This window comes from Fundulus heteroclitus, chromosome 23 (genome assembly GCF_011125445.2).
Source record: "Fundulus heteroclitus isolate FHET01 chromosome 23, MU-UCD_Fhet_4.1, whole genome shotgun sequence".
Classification (NCBI taxonomy): domain Eukaryota; kingdom Metazoa; phylum Chordata; class Actinopteri; order Cyprinodontiformes; family Fundulidae; genus Fundulus; species Fundulus heteroclitus.
In genome coordinates, this window is record NC_046383.1 from 7808980 (window position 1) to 7830573 (window position 21594).

Genomic DNA, 21594 nt, shown 5'->3' on the forward strand with positions numbered 1-21594 from the left:
GTTGTTCCTACTTTAAGTGCAAAATCTTTTCCATTGGCAATCATCTTATGGTAACACTTTATTTGAAGGGGTGTACATAAGACTGACATTATACTGTCATATAACATGACATAACACCTGTTATGAACATAAATGACTCTTTATCAATGTTTAGGACTGTTGTCATTAATTGTCATTCGGTAAATTATGACACCATTAAAGCAAAGTTGACATTGTTTAAATGTCCTTAGCTTAACAAAAAAACCCAAATCAAGCCTTAAATTTAACCTAATCCCAAAATTTAACCTAATCCCAAATCAAGCCCTAAACTTAATTTTGTCTCTGTTAATGTCAAGTTGTCATAACAAAGACATTTTAAACAATGTCAACTTTGCTTTAATAGTGTCATAATTTACCGAATGACAATTAATGACAACAGTCCTAAACATTCATAAAGAGTCATTTATGTTCATAACAGGTGTTATGTCTTGTTTATGACAGTGTAATGTCAGTCTTATGTACACCCCTTCAAATAAAGTGTAACCCATGTTATTTACCTGCTCAATTCAAGGACAAATACACAAATTTTAAAAACATTTTACTTATGTCTAGTTACGTTTTTGCAGTGAGCAGACGCGGTGTTGTTCAGGATGGTGAAGGGAGGCCGTGTGGAGGAAGTTCTCTGGAGGTCTAGGTCATCTCCAGTCTTGGATGGGTTACACTCATAGTTGGTTCTGACCGATCCACCTCCTGTCTGTATCCAACCACTGGAGAAGGCCCCTAAATCGTCCTAAATCTAGACAAACGTTCATGTTTTTATTGTGTTTTATTTACTGCAGCTTGCTGACCTCAGCTCCACACCACTCCAGACATCCGTGCTGATTCTCGCCGTGTGGACCGAGATTAACGCCGCGGGACTCAGAACAAAAGGGAGCTTGTTTCCATCCAGGAGTTTGGACATGCAGTAACGCGCACCTTTAACGGCAATGCGTAAAACCGCAGAACTGCTCAACATTTCCTCCATAGCTGCGCCAACACATCAACAAAATATGAGAGCAGCCATTGTGCTTGGTGCTCCTCCCGCTCCCTCTCTTTGACGGGATAGCTGTTAAGTTCTGGCCTAAACGGGCTTCTGTTGCTTTAAACAAACTGATTCTGCATGTTTTCACTCTATGCTCGCCTGGCCGCATTGCAAAACTGCAAAAATAGAACTAAAAATAAGTAGAAGTTTCTTGAAATGAATGGATTTGCCAATGAAGCAATCTGCCAATGAAATTAATATTTTTACCCATAAAATAAGATAATTAGATATACAGCACTTGAAATAAGATGATGGAGATGAATTGTTCCTATGTTAAGTGCAAAAATCTTATTTAATTGGCAAATAATCTCATTTACCTGCTCAGATGAAGGAAAAATACTCTAATTTCAAGAAAATTTTCCTTATTTTTAGTTCTATTTTTGCAGTATGTGCAGAGAAACAAAGACGATATCAGAGACCATTAAGGCCAGAAATGCTGCAGCCTCATGAATTCATGCCGAATATGTTTTTGGTGCCCGGACAGAGAGAACACACCCAAATAATGTCTTTGAGGTATTTGAGCCAGCAGAGAACGAGGATTCAAACGCCGTAAGAAACATGCAGCAGGATCTGGAGCGGCACAGTTTACAGAGATGGTTCTCACAACAGTTTGCTGAAATTTTGTCCCCTTCCTCCTGACAGAATTGGTTTATTTGGGTCCGGTTTGTCACCTTTTCAGTTCTGCCCACATATTTCACATAGGACGGAGACCAGGGCTTTGTGACGGCCGCTCCTATATTCACACTCTCTTTGTTGTCCTTGAACCGGTTTGTGAGTTAATTGGTGGTTCTATCTCAAAGGCCATTGTCTTCCCCAGCTTTAACTTCCTGGCTGATGTGATTAGATGTTGCTTCACCAGTCCATCCTGGAGCAAATCAACCCCACCTCCACACTTCACAGGTGGGAACGGTGTCCCCGGCTCATCAACCTTCACCCTTTTTTGTTGTTACCCGGTGTGACAATCGCCATTATGGACAAAAATAATTTTAGTTTCATCCGACCACAGGATATGTCTCTAGAAACTAAGGTCTTTCTCCTCTTCGCAAACTTTTTAGGCCTCTTTTGTAGTCGTGACTTCTTCTTCTGGGTTGTCTTTCAGCTCATGTCTGTGTTGGACTCTTTTCGTTGTGGAGAATGAGGCCGTCCTACCAGATTCAGCCAGCATCTTTATAAGGTCGTTAGTTCTTTTTTTTTCTGGGCTTTAACACACATTTAAACACCAGAACTCCTTCATCTCTGGGACACAGAACCTGTTTCTCTCCAAAACAGTTTGACATCTGGACATCCACATGCTGTTTATAGCTGTGCGCAAGTGTTGGAACAGATGAACGCAGCACCTTCAGGTATCTGGAAAACGTTCCTATGGATGATTTATTTTAATCCTCCATGATGTCACACAAGGCAGCAAAAACACCTTAAAATCTATTTCAGCACAGAAATGTGAGTCTACCACGCGTAGCATACTGTGTATTGGGATGCAGACCCATGGATCTGCCTGACCTCTCTGTTGACAAATTCTACATTTTAAATGTTTCACTGATGGTTGACAGGAAACTGATAAGCATCCTATGAATACGAGCGATGCCATCGTAATCAAACGGATCAAAGGAATATTTTTATTATGGAAGATCTAACAGTAGTTAAGACATTTTTGTCCATTGGTGGACAGTTAGGAGACTGTTTGAAAAATCTGCAAGTTGTCCCCCCCCCCATTTATCAGGGATTGGTCTATATTTAGACACTATGTCTGCATTTGCATGAACATGTCTGAAGCGTAATAATTTTAAAATGAGTCTACCAACGCGTATGTTAATGTAGTGCACCGTTTGTGCACTCCCCCTCCTCTTGCATGAATCACTGCATCAGAAAGGCTATCAGCCCGTGGTTCTGCTGAGATGTTCAGAAAGCAGCCTTCGGTGCTGGTGTCTCATCCACCCACTAGACTCTCAGTGGGGTTTAGCTCAGGAGCATCAAGGACAATATAAATTCCTGTTAAAACCCACACTTCTTCCTTCCACACTATTTTACATTAACATTCACAGAACAGATATCTTTTTTTTTTGGTCAGGGTTCCTACAAACGTTTCTGGTAAAAAAAATTTTAGACTCAAATCTCACTTTCTCAGTTCCTTATAATAAAAAAAAGTTCAAATTGAATTTGACAGTAAACAGACTTAAATAAAACCAGGAAGTATCAGGCTGTTGGATGGCTAGAAAGAAAGCTTGGAAATGCACATGTTTTCCGTACTAATGTTGAAATGTAAAATACCTAAATCCACCGGCATCCGTTTCCAGACCTTTACAGGCTGTAGGGTCCCTGCTTTTTTTTAATTATTTATGATTTATTTGTGGGATTTTGAGTATAAGATACATATTACACCTCATCCATGAAGAGAAATTAAGGGTCCCTGCTTTGCAGCTAATCCCCCACCCCTGCCTGAGGAGGGGTGTCAATGACCGCTAGATAATTAGTAGGCAACAGTGTTTCTCATGGTTGTTTAGACCAGCAGCCTTCAAACTGGGGTCCCCGGACCCCCGAGGGTCTGCGAACCACAGGTTGGTGGTCTGTGAAACGCATGATGTCGGGCCTGAGGAGGCTCTGCTGAGGACAAATATTTAACTCTGTCTCGTTCATCAAGTACGGTAAAAGCCATTTCAGCTAAAATGAGGAAGTATAACAACATTGAGTTTCACTTTACCGAGAATGAGGATGTAACCTCCACCAAATCTCTAATATTAGGTGTATTTATATACACATGCATAACATAATTCCTAATGTATTTGACAGTACAAAAGGCTGCTTAAAACATGAGAAATCTAAAGGGGTAAAATGTTACAGCTCCTAAGGGGAGCCTGGCCAGGAAAAGTTTAAAAAAAAAAATAATGTAGACTATAATCTTGCATTTCTGTTGCAAATCATCCCTGCTATTCTTCTACAATATCCAAATGTTCAGGTTTTATTAGCTATAAGCATCCAAATTAAACTTTAAATTACAGAATTCTGTAATGAATCTATACAACAGACTGGTTCCAAGTACTAAAACTAAATCCCTTTTTGAGATATATATATATATATATATATATATATATATATATATATATATATATATATATATATATATATATATATATATATATATATATATATATATATATCCACCTGTATGTCGTCAAGAGGGATTTATCCTGTCCCAAACAGCAGACGATCAACCTCTACATGCTGGAAATAATCAGAGGGCACTTGAGTCTCATTTAAAGATAATACTTTATCTGTGTGTCATCACAAAAACAGAAGTTCCAGCATGTTTATTTTCAAATAATTACAGTTTATCCTCAAGAGAAAAAAAAGACAAATGACAACAGGGTGCGAGGGGGGAATTTAAGGCTCTGTTAAATTCTCTGCTTAAAAACCAAAAAAAAAAAAGGATCCTGAAAACTCAGAAACAAAGCAGAAGCTAGTATAAAATTAAGCTTTAAACTGGCTACCCATGTCATGTTTTAATAAATATGTTACTATAATAAAAAGAAAATACAAAAGTTAAAACAGGAGGAACTGAAGCCAGAACCTTCACCGGACCACACGGCAGCAGGAGTTACGGGTAACAGGAAATCAGCGAGTCCCCAAGTTAAAGCGACACGGTTCTCTTCTCGGAGTGTCGGCCGAATTTGGTTGTTCCCGAAAAAAAAAAACGTGAAGGAGAAAAATAAAATGTAAGGAGTGAAAACGGAAGACCTGGGTCCGGGGCGAGCCTCGTCTTTTAAACACAGAGTTCAGGCTAGAAGCAGAAAAATAATGGCTCACTTTTACATTTTCACTTTGGAGCCGTTTTCCAGCTGCTTTAGGCCACACAGACGACGACACTCAGCCGTAACGAGACTTTTGTCTAATTTTTAGAAGGCTCTAAAAGACCAAAAAGGACACACGTCGCTGAGGTTTTAGAAAGTTCTGAAAGAAGATGATCAGCACACCGGTTTTAGTATGCATGCTTAAAAATCTAAATGTTCCATTATAATGAAATACTTTTATCAAATCCCAAATCTTAGACATGACACAATATTAAAGAATATAATAGTGATTAAAGCAGCTTTAAAAAGATGCTGCAACCTCACAAAACACTTCTGCTTAGTATGTCAGGAAAACCTCCATCTATAAAGGACAAAAGAAAAAAATATTAAAAATAATAATAATAAGACAGAAATTCACAGAGGGCCGCTCTGCTGAGTCAGTTCGTACGGCAGCTTTCAGGCTCGTCACGAAGGCCGTTGAGGTTGCAGCAGAAGCATCTTCCAACACTTATCAAAAATAGGTCTCTTCTGTCTCTGTGACAGAACGGTTACCCCGGTGCGGTCAGTTTTAGTCGACGTCAGGTTATCCTCGGGTGCTGCGAAAACGCCTGCTGGGACAAAAAAGAAAAAAGAAACGGGTTTCCGGTTAACGGCAGAGAGACAGAACGCATGAGCAGATGCAGCAGGTTTAGGAAGGGCTGGTGGGGGGGGGGGGGGGGGGGGCTGGAAATAGAAACTACAATGAACTTCCTGTTTTGGACTCTCAGGACGTGACGCTTTCCTCCTGCCGCTGTCTCCTACGTCGCTCTCTGCTCCCTTCCTCCCCGACCTGAGCTAGGGCTGAATGATTTAGGAAAATAATCTAATTGCGATTTTTTTCTTAATATTGTGATTTAATGCAATTTTTTTACCATTTTAATTTATCATGCGTTTTAAAATATATACAAACAACAAATCAATTTGTTTCCTCGCCATGTGGATTAGTTGCTACTAGACCCACAGCATCTAAACTCGGAGCAGGAATGATTGAGTTCTGCCTACAATACATTTCAATCAAAATTACAATTTTGACTTTTTTCTGCATTAACCACAAGCAACAAAAATGGCCTCTAAATAAAGATGTTTGTAAACAAGGACTATTTTAAATATGAACTTTTAATGTTTCTATTGATCAGAATATTATTCGAGAGAACAGCTTTTAATTTAATTGGACATCAACCCTTGTTGAACATAAAGTGAAACCAACAAGGAAGTCTATGTATTAAACTGATTGACCTGTACTTAATGCTCTGTATGATTATATAAACTCTAAAACAAGTAATAAAATTAGATTATCTCACTGCTGCAACTGTCTTCCCTTCCATGTGGAGGCAAACCCACTTCAAACATTTTACCAACACCTAATGGAAGTGTCTAATTCCCTGATTGTTACATAGCCAAAAATTGCATTTTTTTTAAAATCACGATTATATTGAAAATGCGATTAACTGTTCAGCCCTAACCTGAGCTGCTCAAATCAGGGTGCTTGCTCTTTTTCCAAATTAAAATTCCAGACTTTTTTAAAACTGATATTTTTTTTCCCAAGACCTTAACTTTATGCACTTGTATACTTGTGTGCCTACTGCCTACTTTATTGGTTGAGATTGTACAAACTGTTTATTAGAAATTTTATTTTTTATAGGCTAGTATTCAATGAACAAATGCATTATTCACAGTAAATTATGCTTTAACTGATGAATGATGAAAACGTTTCAAAACATGAAAATCACAAGTACATGAATTTCACATCAAACAAGTGTTTGATTCCATTAGGCTAATACAGTACATGACCAGTTAGTAAAATTATAGTTTTATAGCATACCTTCCTATTTCTCATTTCACAATGCCTTTATGCATACTGTAAAATTCTTCCATACATTTTTTCCCCCATATTTTATTAAGACTTTCACACAAAATTCAAGACTTTTCAAGGTCTGGAAAACAGTGTTTTAAAATTCCATACTTATTAAGACTTTCGAGACTTGCGCAAGCACCCTGTCAAATAGCCGCGTCCTCGTTTTCGGCATGCTTTCAGCGATCTTATCATGACATTTCATCACATTTTAGCAAAGAATCAGCCGGGGGCCAACTGTGCCTCCTCCTCCTCCCTCTTACCTCTTCCTCACTGCACCACGCAGGCCGTGCAGCACTGCTCCTGCTTCTCCGGCAGCGTGGAGTAGTTCATCTGCCGGACGATCTCCGCGAACAGCTCGTCCACCATCGTCTTGCTCTTGGCGGAGGTCTCGATGAAGGGGCAGCCCCACTCCTGGGCCAGGGCGCGCCCGTCTGAGCCGGCGACCTCGCGCTCGGACTCCAGGTCCACTTTGTTGCCGACCAGGATCAGCGGCACCTTCTCGAAGCGCTTAACTCGCACGATTTGGTCTCGCATCGGCCGGATATCCTGGAAGACGGGGGGGAGACACTGGGATGAAGCTGCTCTTTTGAACCCTGATATTTTGAGGGTGCACTTCAGTAAATACAAGCTTACATCAATGTCCCATCTGTGCAAAAAAGAAAGTTAGAGTAGATTTATATGGCACGCTTTCAGACAGAAGTTACAAAGTGCTTCACAGGAAACTAAACGTGATCATCTCACTTAAAAACGACCATCTTATATTTGCTTTTTATATCTCAAGACGTGTAACAGTGTCCTGAAAGCCACCCTAAAGATCCACATTTCTCCTATTCAGTTCATTTTTCACATGCATTTCATTAACTGGGGCAGATAAATATTAGAGGATGAGGTTTTCGGATGATAGGGATGAACTGGGTAGGGATAGGAGGGAGGGAGGAAGGAGAGATAAGGACTGAAAATGATTGTTATTACTGAGCCACGCACAGATCAACCAACTTTGATTCACTGAGGTTAGCGAAACGTCTTTAAATGTGTAAGGATATGTACACTGGAGCATAAATGATGTCTTTATTTTCCTCTATCAAGGAACCTGCAGCCCATTTCTTCTCGTATTGGTTTCGGGCGTAATGGAAAGTCGCTCCATGTGGGGATCAGCAGGTCAGACCGTGACCCTCTGGGCCCGGGTGACACACCTCTGGGGTGAAATCTATTACTATAAAATAACGCCCAACGTCTTAATTTAAAGCTTTGTGAGGACACGTCGTGTCAGGGAACTTTTACACACGAGGGAAATCCAGATTTTTTAGCTTCATCGTTGTCCTCATCGTTACTTCCTGCATAAGAAGAAGCCAACAACACGCCCGTTTCTGTGTTTGCAGTCGGTGGAGAAGCGTCTCTGTCAAAAATATCGACTCAGAAGCCGAGTGGAGTGCAGCGATTTTAAAGCCAACGAGGGTTTAATTTGTTTGAGTGTGGCCCAGTGGAGACAGTTGCTATAAAATGTCAAGAACAAAGGAAAGAAGAAGAAGAGCTGGGCGTGAGCGGACGGCCGTTCCTGTTGGGGCAAAGCCCACAGAGCCGGATCAGACGTGGCTGAGTTTAAGTTTTCTGCATGAATATGATTTTAAACCATGAAACTTTCTAAGACCAGCAACTTTTTATGCAGAAAAACGGCACTATAAACTCTTTATGTATAAAATCTGCTTTTAAATACAGACGCGTAACGGATTTATGTGCCGGCAGTAACAAAACTCATTTAAATTCCCTGCGCTAGTTAAGTTTGATCTGTGCAAACGTCACAACTCTTAATAAAAGTGGTAAACTGCAGTTTTAGGATTCTGTTGAATTAATAGACAGAAGTCACGGTGCTTTTAACAGTTTCAGATCTCAGCATTCGTTTAGTGTTTTAGTTTTACGCAGCCGGCTCTGCAGATGGAAATCAACTCTGGCTACATTCTCGCATATTTACATTGTGTTTATAAAATGTGCGTCGCCCTCTTTGCAAATAAATACACACAAATAAAGATATTCAAATGAAACGGAGAGCTGTGAAATAAGAAAGTATTATATTACTAGGTGAAAGCAGAAGGAGAAACAAAACTTCCCCACACTAAACTTCCCTTTGGGCCTTTATTTTACATTTATCTACTCCAAAACACTTTGATCATTTAAGTAAAGGTATTTCTGCAAGAAAAGTAAAAAATTTTTTAAATATTTTTTTAAAACATTGATACAAAACACTTTTTATTCCCTTGCATTGAGCTAAAAACAGACGTCTGGATTAGGCAATAACTTTTATTTGCCATTATGGGTGTAAAAACCCCCACATTTCTCTGGAATATGATAAATTATAATAATGTTATTATAGCAAGCTGGGAATGTTACTCTGTTTAAATTATTTTTTTTAGCATTGCCTTCAGGAGAGCGTCAGGAAATATGAAAAGAGAGATTCATTAATAAAACTGATGCATGGAAGAAGCATTTTCTTTTAAACAATTGCTGTATTTTATTTTTACAGCAGTGTCTGTGAGGCCTTCATGGGGTGCAGTGATAGTTTTGTGGCCAAAATGCTGATGCTGACGACTTTTAAATACTTTTTAAATTTCAACAAGTACAAGATCTTCTGAGAAACGTTTAAATTTACAACCCCAATGCCTAATCTGGAACCACAAAAAAAGGTAACAGTGCTGAATATCTTTATATTCTCATAAACATAAAGGCGGATTCTTCCCCGTTAAAGGGGAGTTTTCCTCTCCACTGTCGCTACGTGCATGCTCGGAATGAGGGATTGCTGCAAGTCGACGGCTGGAAACTTTTAACCAACCTGTCCTGGACGATATGACAGAATTGATTTTTGTAAAGCGCCTTGAGATGAAATGGGCCGTGAATGGCAGCTACATAAGTAAACTACACTGAGCTGAACATGCAACAGTTTGACATTGCGACACAAACAAGTAATGAAGTAATGATAATATCCTGAAATCTTTTCTGGCCTGATCAATGCATTTCTAAAGTAGAATCAAAAGGATGTTTGTACCATTTGGATATCATGAGCCACTGGGTCCAGTTTGTACATTTTAACCAAATAAGTCGCAGTTGTTTGTGTTTGTGGAGTAAGAACAGCCTATATGGGTGTGTTGCTACCTGGAAGGACTGCTGGTTGACCAGGCTGTAGACCAGGATGAAGCCCTGGCCGTTCTTAATGTACAGGTCCCTCATGGAGGCGAACTGCTCCGTCCCCGCCGTGTCCAGGATCTCCAGCACGGAGGGCGACGAGTCCACCTCGATCTCCTTCCGGTAGAAGTCCTCGATGGTGGGGTCGTACTTCTCGATGAAGGTGCCGGTGACGAACTGCACGGTGAGCGCGGACTTGCCGACGCCGCCGCTGCCCAGCACGACAACTTTGTATTCTTTCATTGGGGCGGTGGAGGCGGGCTAAACGGCGCGGCTACCTACACTCCCTCCATACACGCCGAGCGGGCCCGAAGAAACTGCTGACGAGTAAAGCGAAATAAAAAAAACACACGCCCGGCTCACGCAAACCCCGCTCCGACGCTCATGGCTTGTGTCTCTGTCTTTTTCTGTCGGGCCTGCGAGCGACTAAAAAGTTGATGTCGGGCAACTCCGACGTTAGCTCACGGTGAAGCTAGCTCCTGTCTGGCTGACTTCCAGCTGAGCCATCCCGGGGCTTCGAGCCTTCACAGCCGATCCGACGCACCACAAGTCGGCCTCGACTCGCTGGAGAACTCGCCGCCTACCTACAGACAGCAAACCACGGTGATCCGCGTTTAACCTCCTCTAGCGACGGCATGCCATTTCCCCTCACCCAAACATCAGCCCTCCTGTAGCGCAGCGCCGCTTACGTCCGGGGTCTGGGGCCTGGTTCTGGTTCCGGACCGGCCCGACGACTCGGCAACCGCGCGTCCTATCGACCGAGGATTTGGGCCGTTTTCCAACGGTCCATTAGCTACAGGTTTTTTAGCTTCTTCGGTCTTTGTTGGACTCAGTGTGGAGCAGTTTTTTCCAGCAGGAGGAAAATCTTTTTTTTCCTCCAACTGGTTTCCTGAAGCCAACGGTCTACTTCCGCATTTCACAATAAAAGCCTCTGCAGACCTTTGTGCTGCGTTTCAGTCACCCCGGAAGTTGGAGTTCGGATTTTGGAATGACGTCACTCCCAGTTTAACTACGCTCCCCACTGAACTTCAGAAAAACACTGAATGTTTTCTGAAGTTTATGCGAATGTCAGAAACAAAAGCCAACTGTTGGCGTTTCTTTCTCTTCGTCAATCTGTTAAATAAACACAAATCGGTTTTTTTTGTTTTTTTTTTACAAAGGCAGGAATGACAAAACAACGCGATTCGTTTTCCTTTCGGTAAGGAGCCACACAAACGTCGTAAAATCAGGGTGTTGGTGAAGATTCTCAGTCATCCGGGTCACGATCAGTCAAGAAAAAGGTTATTTTTTTAAAGCTTTTTTGGAATAAAATCAGGGACAACAAAACTTCAAAGGAAGTGCCCTTCAAAATAAAAATGTCAATTAATAAAAAGTTTTTAATTCTGCAACTTAGAGCTGCTGAACCTTATTTTTGCAGGCGGTATAAATAAAAAGATCACAAACTCCACACAAACAATATGTCTAACCTTTATGCATGTAAACACTAAGTTTCTGAACTATTGTTGCATTCTCTGAAAATGAAAACAGGACCTGGGAATGGGGTAAACCTGAGTAAACCCTTCAAGTTAATACAGTCAGAAGTCAACAACAACAAATAAAAGGTTAGGATTCCAATATGGTGAGGGCCAAGAAAGCGTTTTTTTTTTTTTTTTTTTTTTAATAGTACCTTCTTATATACGTGCATGCAAACACAACTTTTTTGGTTTAGAGTTGCAGCCGCTACATGTGACATTAATTCTCTTACAACTGTGTGTAGTAAAAAAAAAAAAAAAACATGTTTAATCACAGCTTACTGTTTTGATGCAAAGAGCTGCCATGTTGGAGCCGATAATCAGTGCGTTCCATTTGTCCTCGGTAGTCGGACTTCTCAACCTCCAGGTCGGAAAATTTAACTGGAACAGCCTTTATGAGGCCTGCTACTCGCAGCAATATTGAGTAAAACCTCATACTTTCACTATTTTTAACAGATTTCTATTATCGATGTAACATTGAGTCAGTTGAACAGGTGCTGCCTGTTAACGTTCAGCAGACGGGATGTTTCTGCTCTGTTTATTTGCACAAAATACCGCCTGGAAACAGCGTTATTTCTGACACAGAAATAACATACTCAAACTTCTGAGTACAAACAAATCACGTTACCTTTAAACAAATCTAAAATCAAATCTGGGAAATACGAACTTCAAGCTGTTTCAGTGTCGTCAGAAAACCAGATAACCAGATAACCTTTGGCTGTATGTGTGACCAGATGCGTGACCAGGCTCACATCAATTATAAATACAATAAAATATTAACATTCATCACCATATTATGTCCTTAATACTGTAGTTACATTTAATATGTGACTAATAAAACTACTTGGTGAGGAACCTCTGACTCTTCCATTTTCTGACTAAAACTAAATAACAGGCCAGGCTTTGTATTTGTTAAAAAATACAAGTTAATAACAATGCCTGTAAGTAAAGAAAGTAAGTAAAAGTTTATTTATATAGCACCTTTGACAGACATTGAGGGTCACAAAGTGCTTTACAAAGTGCACAATTAGACAATAAGATAAAACATCAGAGGAAAGAAAAACCCATTACTACTGCAATAGAGTTAAATACAATAGTCATAGAAGAACAGCCGACACACTGGAGTTGTTAAAAAGCTTTGCGAAAAAGATACGTTTTATGTTTGCCCTTAAAAGCATCCCCAGAACCAAGAGAACGTAGTGAGAGCGGGAAATCGTTCCAGAGCGTTGGCCTGGAAGGAGCGATGATGACATCAGCCTTCGAGAAGGGATATATGGACACAACAGGAATCTGATGTATAAGGGAGCCTGACCATGAAGAGCTTTAAAAGTCAGCACCAGGATTTTAAAATTAAAGCGATAAACCGCTGGGAGCCAATGGAGAGATCTTAAAATCAGGGTAATATGGGCCCTTCTGTCGGTGCGGGTCAGCACTTTAGCCGCCGCATTTTGAACCTGCTGCAGACGGGACAGCTCCTCTTTTAAGACAAGAAAAAAAAAAAAAGACTGTTACAATGTTCTAAACGAGATGACATAAAAGCATGATCAGCTCTAGATCATCTTTGGAAAGAAATCTAAGTTTGGATATATTTGTGAGCTGGAAAAAACAGTTTCTAGTGAGCTGCTTGGAATGATGCTCAAGTGACATCTCTCTATCAAACATCACACCCAGATTTCTAAGGCTTGATTTAAGGCCCATTCATACCTCACGTAAAAGACGGATACGGATACGTGTGGAGTGTTTCATACGTTCTAACCGTCGATTTCGTCCGTATTTTGACACGAAAATTGGAAGCTTACTATTATCTGACGTTAACTGCAGAAAGTTAGCGCCAAGCCATTGTTCAATTTTCACAGTCCTTTGCCTGTCTCTAAGTAGGGGTCTCTGCTTCTCCCTGACTCTACATTATATGTATTTGATCTCTGTGGCAACACTTTTTGGTGTGACTGATGAAACTTTAACGTGTTATAAAATCAGGATCACAGAGGAACCCAATTTCCCTGTTTAAAATTCTGACTTCTGGGGCTGTTCCAGGTGATTTTATTTAATCAGAACTAAGAGATTAAGATTTAATACGCTACACCAGAAGTCTAAACTCTGACATGTCACTGACGTCACACCCCATATATGCATTGTTCCTGTTTCAAGTCAGAGATTTGCAGCGAAAGTTGGAATCTAGGAATGACGTTACACCGCAATCGACTGTGCTCTGGCTGTGTAAAAAAACAAAAAACAAAAACTATGGGACCGGGCCGAGTACTCATCCCTGAAGGGCTCCTACACTAATCTTGATGATGGAGCTATTACGTACAAATTACATCCATGACATCTAGTTACCATCCAAATGTGTGAACGTTTTAAACACCCAATAACTTCTTTGTGCTTACCTGCCAAGATGCCCCCCTTTAAAAAAAAAAAAATCTGAATTGGTGTTGATCAACAGTTAAGCATCCTCATTACCACCAATGACTTTGATCATTTCTAGAAAGTCTGACTCATTGGGCGCCAAATATAAAGTAATGAAGGATGACATTTTTGGACAGGACTATAAATATTAGACAATATGTACGTGAAACAACCAGTTGACCAGTGAAAACCCAAAGAGTGCAAGAAGATTACCATGATGTGTTTTATTTAAGGTCAAACAGAAACAGCAGAACTGATTATAGGCACATTAACTCTCAATACCTATACAGTGCAAAATAAATTTGCGTGGAGCACAGCAGCACATACAAGCACCACAAGCAGAAAGCTGAATGAAACAATAGATGAGTTAGAAACAGTAGTCAGTCTGTCCTAAAGCATCCGAGAAAGATTTTCTTATGGCTTAGTCCTCAACAGCTTTAGGCCTTCTTCATCTCCAGCAGCCCGACATTCAGTCTCTGATTGTTGTACTCAACTTATACTAAAACGCAATGATGCACAGACAAAAGACTTAAAAAAATACCCACACGTACATTCAGTTTACCTTTGTGAATTGAACATAAAAATTACATTTCGTACTATGAAGGCACAACAACAGCGGAAAATAATGCTGACAGACAAAACATGAACTTGAAAATTATCCACCTGTAAGTGACAAAATAAAGCCCCAGCATGGAGACACCGAGGGAATGAAAGGAAACACTGAGTCATAACAGTGAAGCTTTTAGGGAGCTTTAGTATAGTTTGATCAGAGATCCATTTCAACACTCGACAGCCACAGAGCTGTGAACCAGTTCAGCTGGATGACTCAATCGATCCAGAACACGGACCCGAGCCATGGCAACAAAATCACCGGCTTTACTAGCAAAAAAAAAAAAAAAAAAGAAACCCAGGACAGGTCGGTGTCTGCAAAAAATGGATTTGAGTGAGAATGTTTCTGCAAAAACAAAGCGAGAACTAAAATATCAGGAAACGGTGTCAAATTTAAACCCTGTAAGCACATCAGACATAAATTCTCCTCTGGTCTGATTTTTATTTCCACTCATCCTTTTTTCTTTCTGGCTATTTTCAGCCTGCAGAAGGGCATTTACATGTTGTGACTAATAAAATGGATTTAAGGACAAGGATTGCGCTGATCTCCTGAAGTTATTGCAGACTTTGTTATAATCCATCTCTTCTTTTCAGTGTTAGAGAATAATAAATGAGTCTGAAATGAAAGAAATATTTCTCCAGAGCAAATCAAATATAGTTTACAGTGACACAATTTAATGTGTGTCATTAATAACACACGCGCACACACAAAAAAGGTCAGAACCCTCAGTTCTTTTCACACTGTAATAAAACATTAGACACACCACTAACAATACGCTGATTGGTTATTTTTAATGATCACTTTTATCTGTGTTATTCAAAATAAATTTGGAGTATTTATGTACATAAGTGCAAACAAGGTGAACATCACACATTCTTGTACATGTTAGTCAGGACTGACATCACCCAGCACAGCTGGGCGTCGAGAGACTTCTGGACTCTATTTTTGGCCCAAACTGAAACACAAAACACCAACAAAAGCTCTGCAGAGACAGACTGGTCTGAAGGAGGTGAATTAGTTAGTCCAAAAAGCCTCTTTACCTCCCTGACAGATACGTGTTTGCTTTAAAAATCCTTTCTTTTTTCAAAAAACAACCCCCAAAAAACAAAAATGTACAAGAAGACAGACATTTATGGTCAACACAACCAGACAAAAATAAACAAAACCTGACCTGACTTTGGAAATCACAAAGATTTAAGCTGTCCATATAAAATATTCAAGCACAACACAAGCTACTTAGACATTCCTCTTTTTAAAAAAGAAAATAAAAATAACCCACACACAAAAAAAACAGGTAATTAAGTTTTTGAGAATAGAAAGGTAGCCATGTTGTTATTTTGATGCAACTGATTTTTCATTTATATCATTTTTCAGTTTGATAAACTCAAACTATTGTATCTGAATTACTATTTAAACTACTGTATTTCAATGCCTTGTTTTATTATTTGGCTTAAAAAATGCAATTCATTAATTTAATTAAAATGTTCCACAGCTTCAATAGTTTGGTTGAAAAAGACTCAAGCAGTCTTTATTTAATTTATTGTGATTCAAAATAGATAATTAGAGGAAAATACTGCAAGATCCCAATAAATTGAATGTGGAGAAAAGTGAGTGAAGGTAGTCTGAGGTTAGGTGTAGCTAGGCTTGAAGGAATCGGTTTTACACAGGATATAAACAAGCTGATTTTTGTGGACTTTTGTGGAGCAGAGGTAACGAAAGTATGTCCGGTTTGTTTCACTGTGCAAACCAACAGCACCAGACACAATTACTGGCACAGAAGCCTGGAAATAAATGTTTGTTATGGAGATTTGGTGACTCCAATATGCCAATATTTGCTGTAGTTCTCAAACAGCGAGCTTTGGAAATTTTCTTATTTACCTTATCCTCCTGTTCTGTCTGTATGGTGGTAACATACACCTGGCCTTATGCGTCACAATCCCAATAGTGTTTAACTTTTAACATTTTTCTCTGACAGTGAATATGGGCTAATTTAGGAGAGGAGCTGCTGTCTTGTAGCCATTTGCTGTGCTATGAAGACCAGCACACAACCAAACATCTGAGTGCCGTGTTCTCTCATCTTTCCTGTTTTTAACATGGGCTGGAGTTACATGTCATGTTTTAACCCCAGGTAAAAAGGAAGTCATTAATCGCTATTTTACATTTCCCAGACAGTGATTGACTGAAAAACCTTTTGTTATTAAGAATATAACAACAAAAGCTTCAGCTACACTTATTTAAACAGGAATTTTTAGAGCTCAAAATATATTATGATTTAGCTAAAAACACTGAATAAATGCACTTAAATTAAAGGGTGCATGTTTCTAAAGTTTTCAGTGGAAAATATTTACACAACTTTCCCAGGGGTGTCAGTAATTGTGGTGGGTGCTGTAAAGTGTTGGAGCATTAAAATACAAAAAAACATGTCTTTTGTAAAGTACATCTGAAGCTCAGACCAGAAGAAGATCAGGTTTACATTTTCTGTCCCTGCTGTTGTCTTTTCACAGTCGTGTTTTATTCCTCAGACTGTTGTTTGGGGCCAGTGGGCAATAATCAGTGGAATATTATCGTCCAATAAAAACACTGGAATTGCACGTTATGTTTAGGTTCTGCTGGATAGTGTGTGACCATCTGGTGTTGGTCGTCCTTGCTACCTCATTGAAGATCGATGGGAATTTTTTCTGTTCAATAAATGAACAACATGAGTGAGCATTTATATGTAGTTTTATGTATAAAAATTGAATTACATTTAGCCTATATTAAATGGCATTTCTAGTGTGTTGGTTTATGCTAATTTATCCGTTTCATTTAAAATTGATCAAAGTCAGGTTGCATGCATCGCAGAGAACTCGGTTGCTGCTAATAGGCGTTGGGTTTTTGTGCCAGACTTAACTTATCATGCCAGAGACGCCACTGTCCTCAGATACAGAAAACATAGTTATCATAGAGCTGAGGAGGCACTGTTCAGTCTGTCCCTTAGACATTTTAAGGTCAAAATTCTCAAAAGGGAACCAACGCTGATAATTTTAGATTTAGAAAGACTTTCCAAAAGCATACCAATAGTTTTGTGGAAAGTTAAGGGAATCCACATGTTTCTTTGTGCCCCAGAACCCTTCCTCTGGATTCTGGGCCTCGTAAAGAGGCGGAAAGAAGAGGATAACAGAAAATAGAAGGAAATAAATGAATGAAGGGAGGGAGGGACAGAGGACCTGAAAGCTGAACATAAAACTTTATGTTAGGAAAAACTGTCACGCTGACTTTCTCCTTTTCCATTAAATATGCAATGTTGTTATTAGTGCATTTTTTCCCCACATTTAATACAGGTAGCAAAAAAAACAACAAGTGGCATGAAATACAGGAAACCAAAGTAGATGTGCTTGAAAATAAGTTTTTAGACCTCTACCTAATTTTGTACAAATGTAGATTTGTAAATTTTTTTTGGAGCATCCACAGCTTCAGGTTTGCAAGTTTGCACATTTAATTCAGTCTTAGTTTTGCCGATTAAATGTTTCTGTGCCACCAGACTCAGTTGTACAAGCTGTGCATCAAAAACACTGCCCATATTCACAGCCACACACAAAACTCACAAGCTCCCAATCCTTTTCTGCCAACCTGTCTCTGTTTCTAACAAAAGTGCTGCTCACATGTTGCACCTGTGAGGAAACACATGCATGTTAGTATTTTTGCAGCACATCGTGTAAAACTGAGCTAGAACGTCAAAGTCTGACTTGCAAATTCAAAGGCAAATGAACGCAAATAAACTTTGGACACGTCTTTATAATTAATGTCCTGCAAATAAATTATTTTCTGCTGTGTTTGCACCTTGAACAGCACAATTAATTCTGATCTAAATTTTCTAAAAGGTGAAAAATATTTGTTTGTAGCCACACCACATAATGACATTAAATATAAATCTATATAACAATACATACATTTTATACATCTTAACACAGTATCATCATGGTACCTCTGAAATAGTTTATATATGGTGATAGTAACATTTCAGCATGCCTGTCTTTCAGGGGGGCACATGTATAGTTTTTGCATTAGGTACATTCACAACACATCAACATTATCTAAAATGAATAATGTTCAGTGGGAAATGCTGGAACATCTGCAGCATTTAAAGACAACCCAAATCTGTGTGAAATTCATTTTCTCCCATTTGCCAACACGTCTCACTGGTTTATTCATTCCTTACACCGACAATAAGACAGCACAGCTGTCTCCGAGAAGAAACTAGATGTGGTTTCCTGCAACAATAATAACACGCTAAACGAGAGACGCATCTTTTGAGCACTGGTTAGTTCTTGCAGTGCGTCGCCAGCCATGGTTTAAGGAGACTTGAAAGAGGCACATTTGAACTTGGATGAAAATGGTTTCCACCCGGCTCTCAAAGTTCAGGCTCACACACAAACAAAGCAGAAGTTCGTTTCAGTGAACACATCGGGTGTTTCTTTTACCCCTAACGTCTCATTTATCTCTTCCATTTTCTCTCTTTGCCACGACCCCAATTCTGAAGCATCCTCATTCAAACTCTGACGACTTCCGACAGAAAGGACACAGCAGTAGAAAAGGCGATGATATAAAGTCAGACACGACATTTTCAAGTCCTTAGATTTCTCCCTGAAGTGCCTTTAAACAATAATCTTGTGCCACTTATTTACTTAAAAAAGCAGCATGAAACTTATAATACCACAAAGAAATGTATTTTTTTAAAAGATGGATCTCTGTGTTCTACACCTATACATTACTTGGAGGAATTGACTTGGGTATTGCAATAAACGGGCAACTTCTTGCATATACAGACTTTAGGCACAACATTAGGAGACGAATCAGGTCCCCGTCTTGTGCAATGGCTGACATCAGATGGAAAGAAAAGGTGTCACTGCTAACAGTTTGCAATCTTTGAGCTGACTCAGGATTATAATTGAGTTATCATAGGATTTATGTTGAGGACAAAAAAAAATATGAATTCTTTTAAATTAAATACCGGAGGAATTGAGTCAAACAAACCCTTTCTTTTTAGTTATTACTGAATTAACCATCACAAACACCATGTACAACAGATCCGACAGGAATTCCAGTGGGAAAAACGTGTAACTTTTAATAAAACCAGCCTAATCCATAACTAGAGCCAGCTTTCTGACTGTAGAACATTAATTAAGGCAGTTTGCTTTTCAATCAGCGTTTCTCAAGACCACAATCGCAGTATTACATCAGAAATCAGCCGGGTCGTTGAAGCCTGTTGCAGGGACATCAAGGATAGGTCTTGTGGAGGTGGCTGGTTCCCTTTAGGTGGGTTAGTAAGGAAAATATCCCTGAATGGTGGGTGGGGGTTAGTAGGGTAAATAGGAATAAAGAAGATAGAATATGCATTCGGATGAGGCTTGTCTGTCAGATTAAAATAACATTTTGACAAATAAGTAAGGGATAATGGCCAATGAGGTGTCCAATATCAGGAATTAATGAACAACACATCCATTCATTTCTGATATTGGACACCTTGAAGGGTATTATCCCGCTTACACCATTGTCACTTACGAAAGAAACAAATATTAAACCAATTACTAACACTTAAATGTTTTTTTCCAGCTCTCTGTTTTGTGAACTATCTTGCAGTTACCAGCTAACATGTGAGCAAGTGCAATAATTAACAATAATCAGGCTATTTGACCTGAACTTGTTTTATAGGTGTCTTATAACACTTTTTAACGGACACCCTGCAGCCAATCAGAATTGAGTATTCACTCAGACCGTGGTATTACAACCATTAATCAGGTATTAAACATACTTTTTTTTTAGGCCACATACTGTATTATTAGTGTTTTTTTTATTGGTCTGATTTAAATGCTCTAATCTTAAATGTTGTGTTTTCATTAGCTGTAAGCAGAAAATCACCATAACTAACAGAACTACAGGCTTTAAAACATCGATTTGTGTGTAATCCATCTGTATCGTGTGTTTAACTAGATGGATTTAATTAAATACATTATTTTTTTAATACCATTCTAATTTATAGAATTTGAATAGGTAGTGAATCTGTCATTTTCTTCAAGAACCACCATTTTATTTCCATTCCAAGGTTTAAGAATAAATCAAAACATATATTTGTCAAAAGAGGATGTACACATTTACTTCTTTGGGACATTGACTTTTGTGGAAAATTATGTAAAAAAGAGTTTCCAATGTAATGTAATATAAATTAGATCTAAAACACATTACTTGCACTTTTAGTGTCCTTTTGTTGTGGAAATTTGATGCAATTATTCAATGAAAAAAAAACTGCCAAAACCTGCATTTGTTGTAATATCTACATTGAGAAACCTTTGTTGTCTCATTTTTAGGCAAAGTTATTAAGAGCTATTGTGGGAGGTCCAAAGAGCCACGTGTGGCAGCATTATTGTAACAGTATTGGCAGCAAGCTGTTTTAATGGCTTTGCCTCTCTGCAGCACTGGCTTCAAACAGTCCATGCTCTCCGTGCTGATAAATACAGCTGCAACTTTGGGCCCCTAGTAAATAAAAAGAGGGATGAGTGGCCCTGTTCGCCAATGCCAGAAGCTGGGGAAAGGGGCACACCCCTCCAAATTGCGCCTCAGCTTATTTGTGCTGGCTGCTGGGAGACTTTTTTCAGACTGCAGTTTGAATGTAAACCATGCCTGTTAGCGTGTTAAAGTAGTAAGTAGAGAGGAGGAGCCTCGGTGAGACTGGCTAACACAAATTAGAGAAAGATACACAGGATTTGGTCTGTGCATAATTCCTTTATGCAGGTGCGAAGGCCGTTTGTGGCCCTTGGAAGTATTTTGTGTGGCCCCCAACTATATTTCAACAATGGTACAAATTTGGCCCAGCACAGGCAGCTGATACAGGTGGACACATTTTGAGCAGGAATTTTGCCGAGAAATTATAATCTTGGATAAAATGGAAAATGTTTGATCTATCACCAAGTATTCATTGTTTATTAATCCTGTTTTGCTCTAAATTTAATCTCAGTGAATAGCATAACAAGCGTCCAGCACCTCCCACAAAAACACATTTCAAAGAGCCTTTCAAACGTTTGAGAAGTTTTTATGTCTGGGATCTACGATGTTTTAAACATAGCTTTTCTATTAAAATGAGACTCTTTTCCTGGTTTTATTCAAGTATTGCACATTTA

General features: G+C 39.2%; 1 protein-coding gene across 1 annotated transcript; it reads right to left on the bottom strand.

Moving 5' to 3' along the window:
* Window positions 1-4305: 4305 nt before the first annotated feature.
* LOC105925741 (ras-related protein Rap-2c) lies at window positions 4306-10840 on the bottom strand. Its single transcript, XM_012861720.3, has 3 exons — window positions 9884-10840; window positions 7000-7285; window positions 4306-5453 (listed from the first exon to the last, which is right to left on the bottom strand). The coding sequence occupies exons 1-2, from the start codon at window positions 10154-10156 to the stop codon at window positions 7007-7009; spliced, it is 552 nt and encodes a 183-aa protein (XP_012717174.1). The 5' UTR covers window positions 10157-10840; the 3' UTR covers window positions 4306-5453; window positions 7000-7006.
* Between the last annotated feature and the right edge of the window lie 10754 nt (window positions 10841-21594).

What these genes read in the sequence shown, in the direction of transcription:
- LOC105925741 (XM_012861720.3), bottom strand. Translation starts at nt 10,156, where the DNA reads ATGAAAGAATACAAAGTTGTCGTGCTGGGCAGCGGCGGCGTCGGCAAG. An exon ending in TCAACCAGCAGTCCTTCCAG is followed by an intron (nt 7,286 to 9,883) that starts GTAGCAACACAC and finishes CCCGTCTTCCAG; the next exon opens with GATATCCGGCCGATGCGAGA.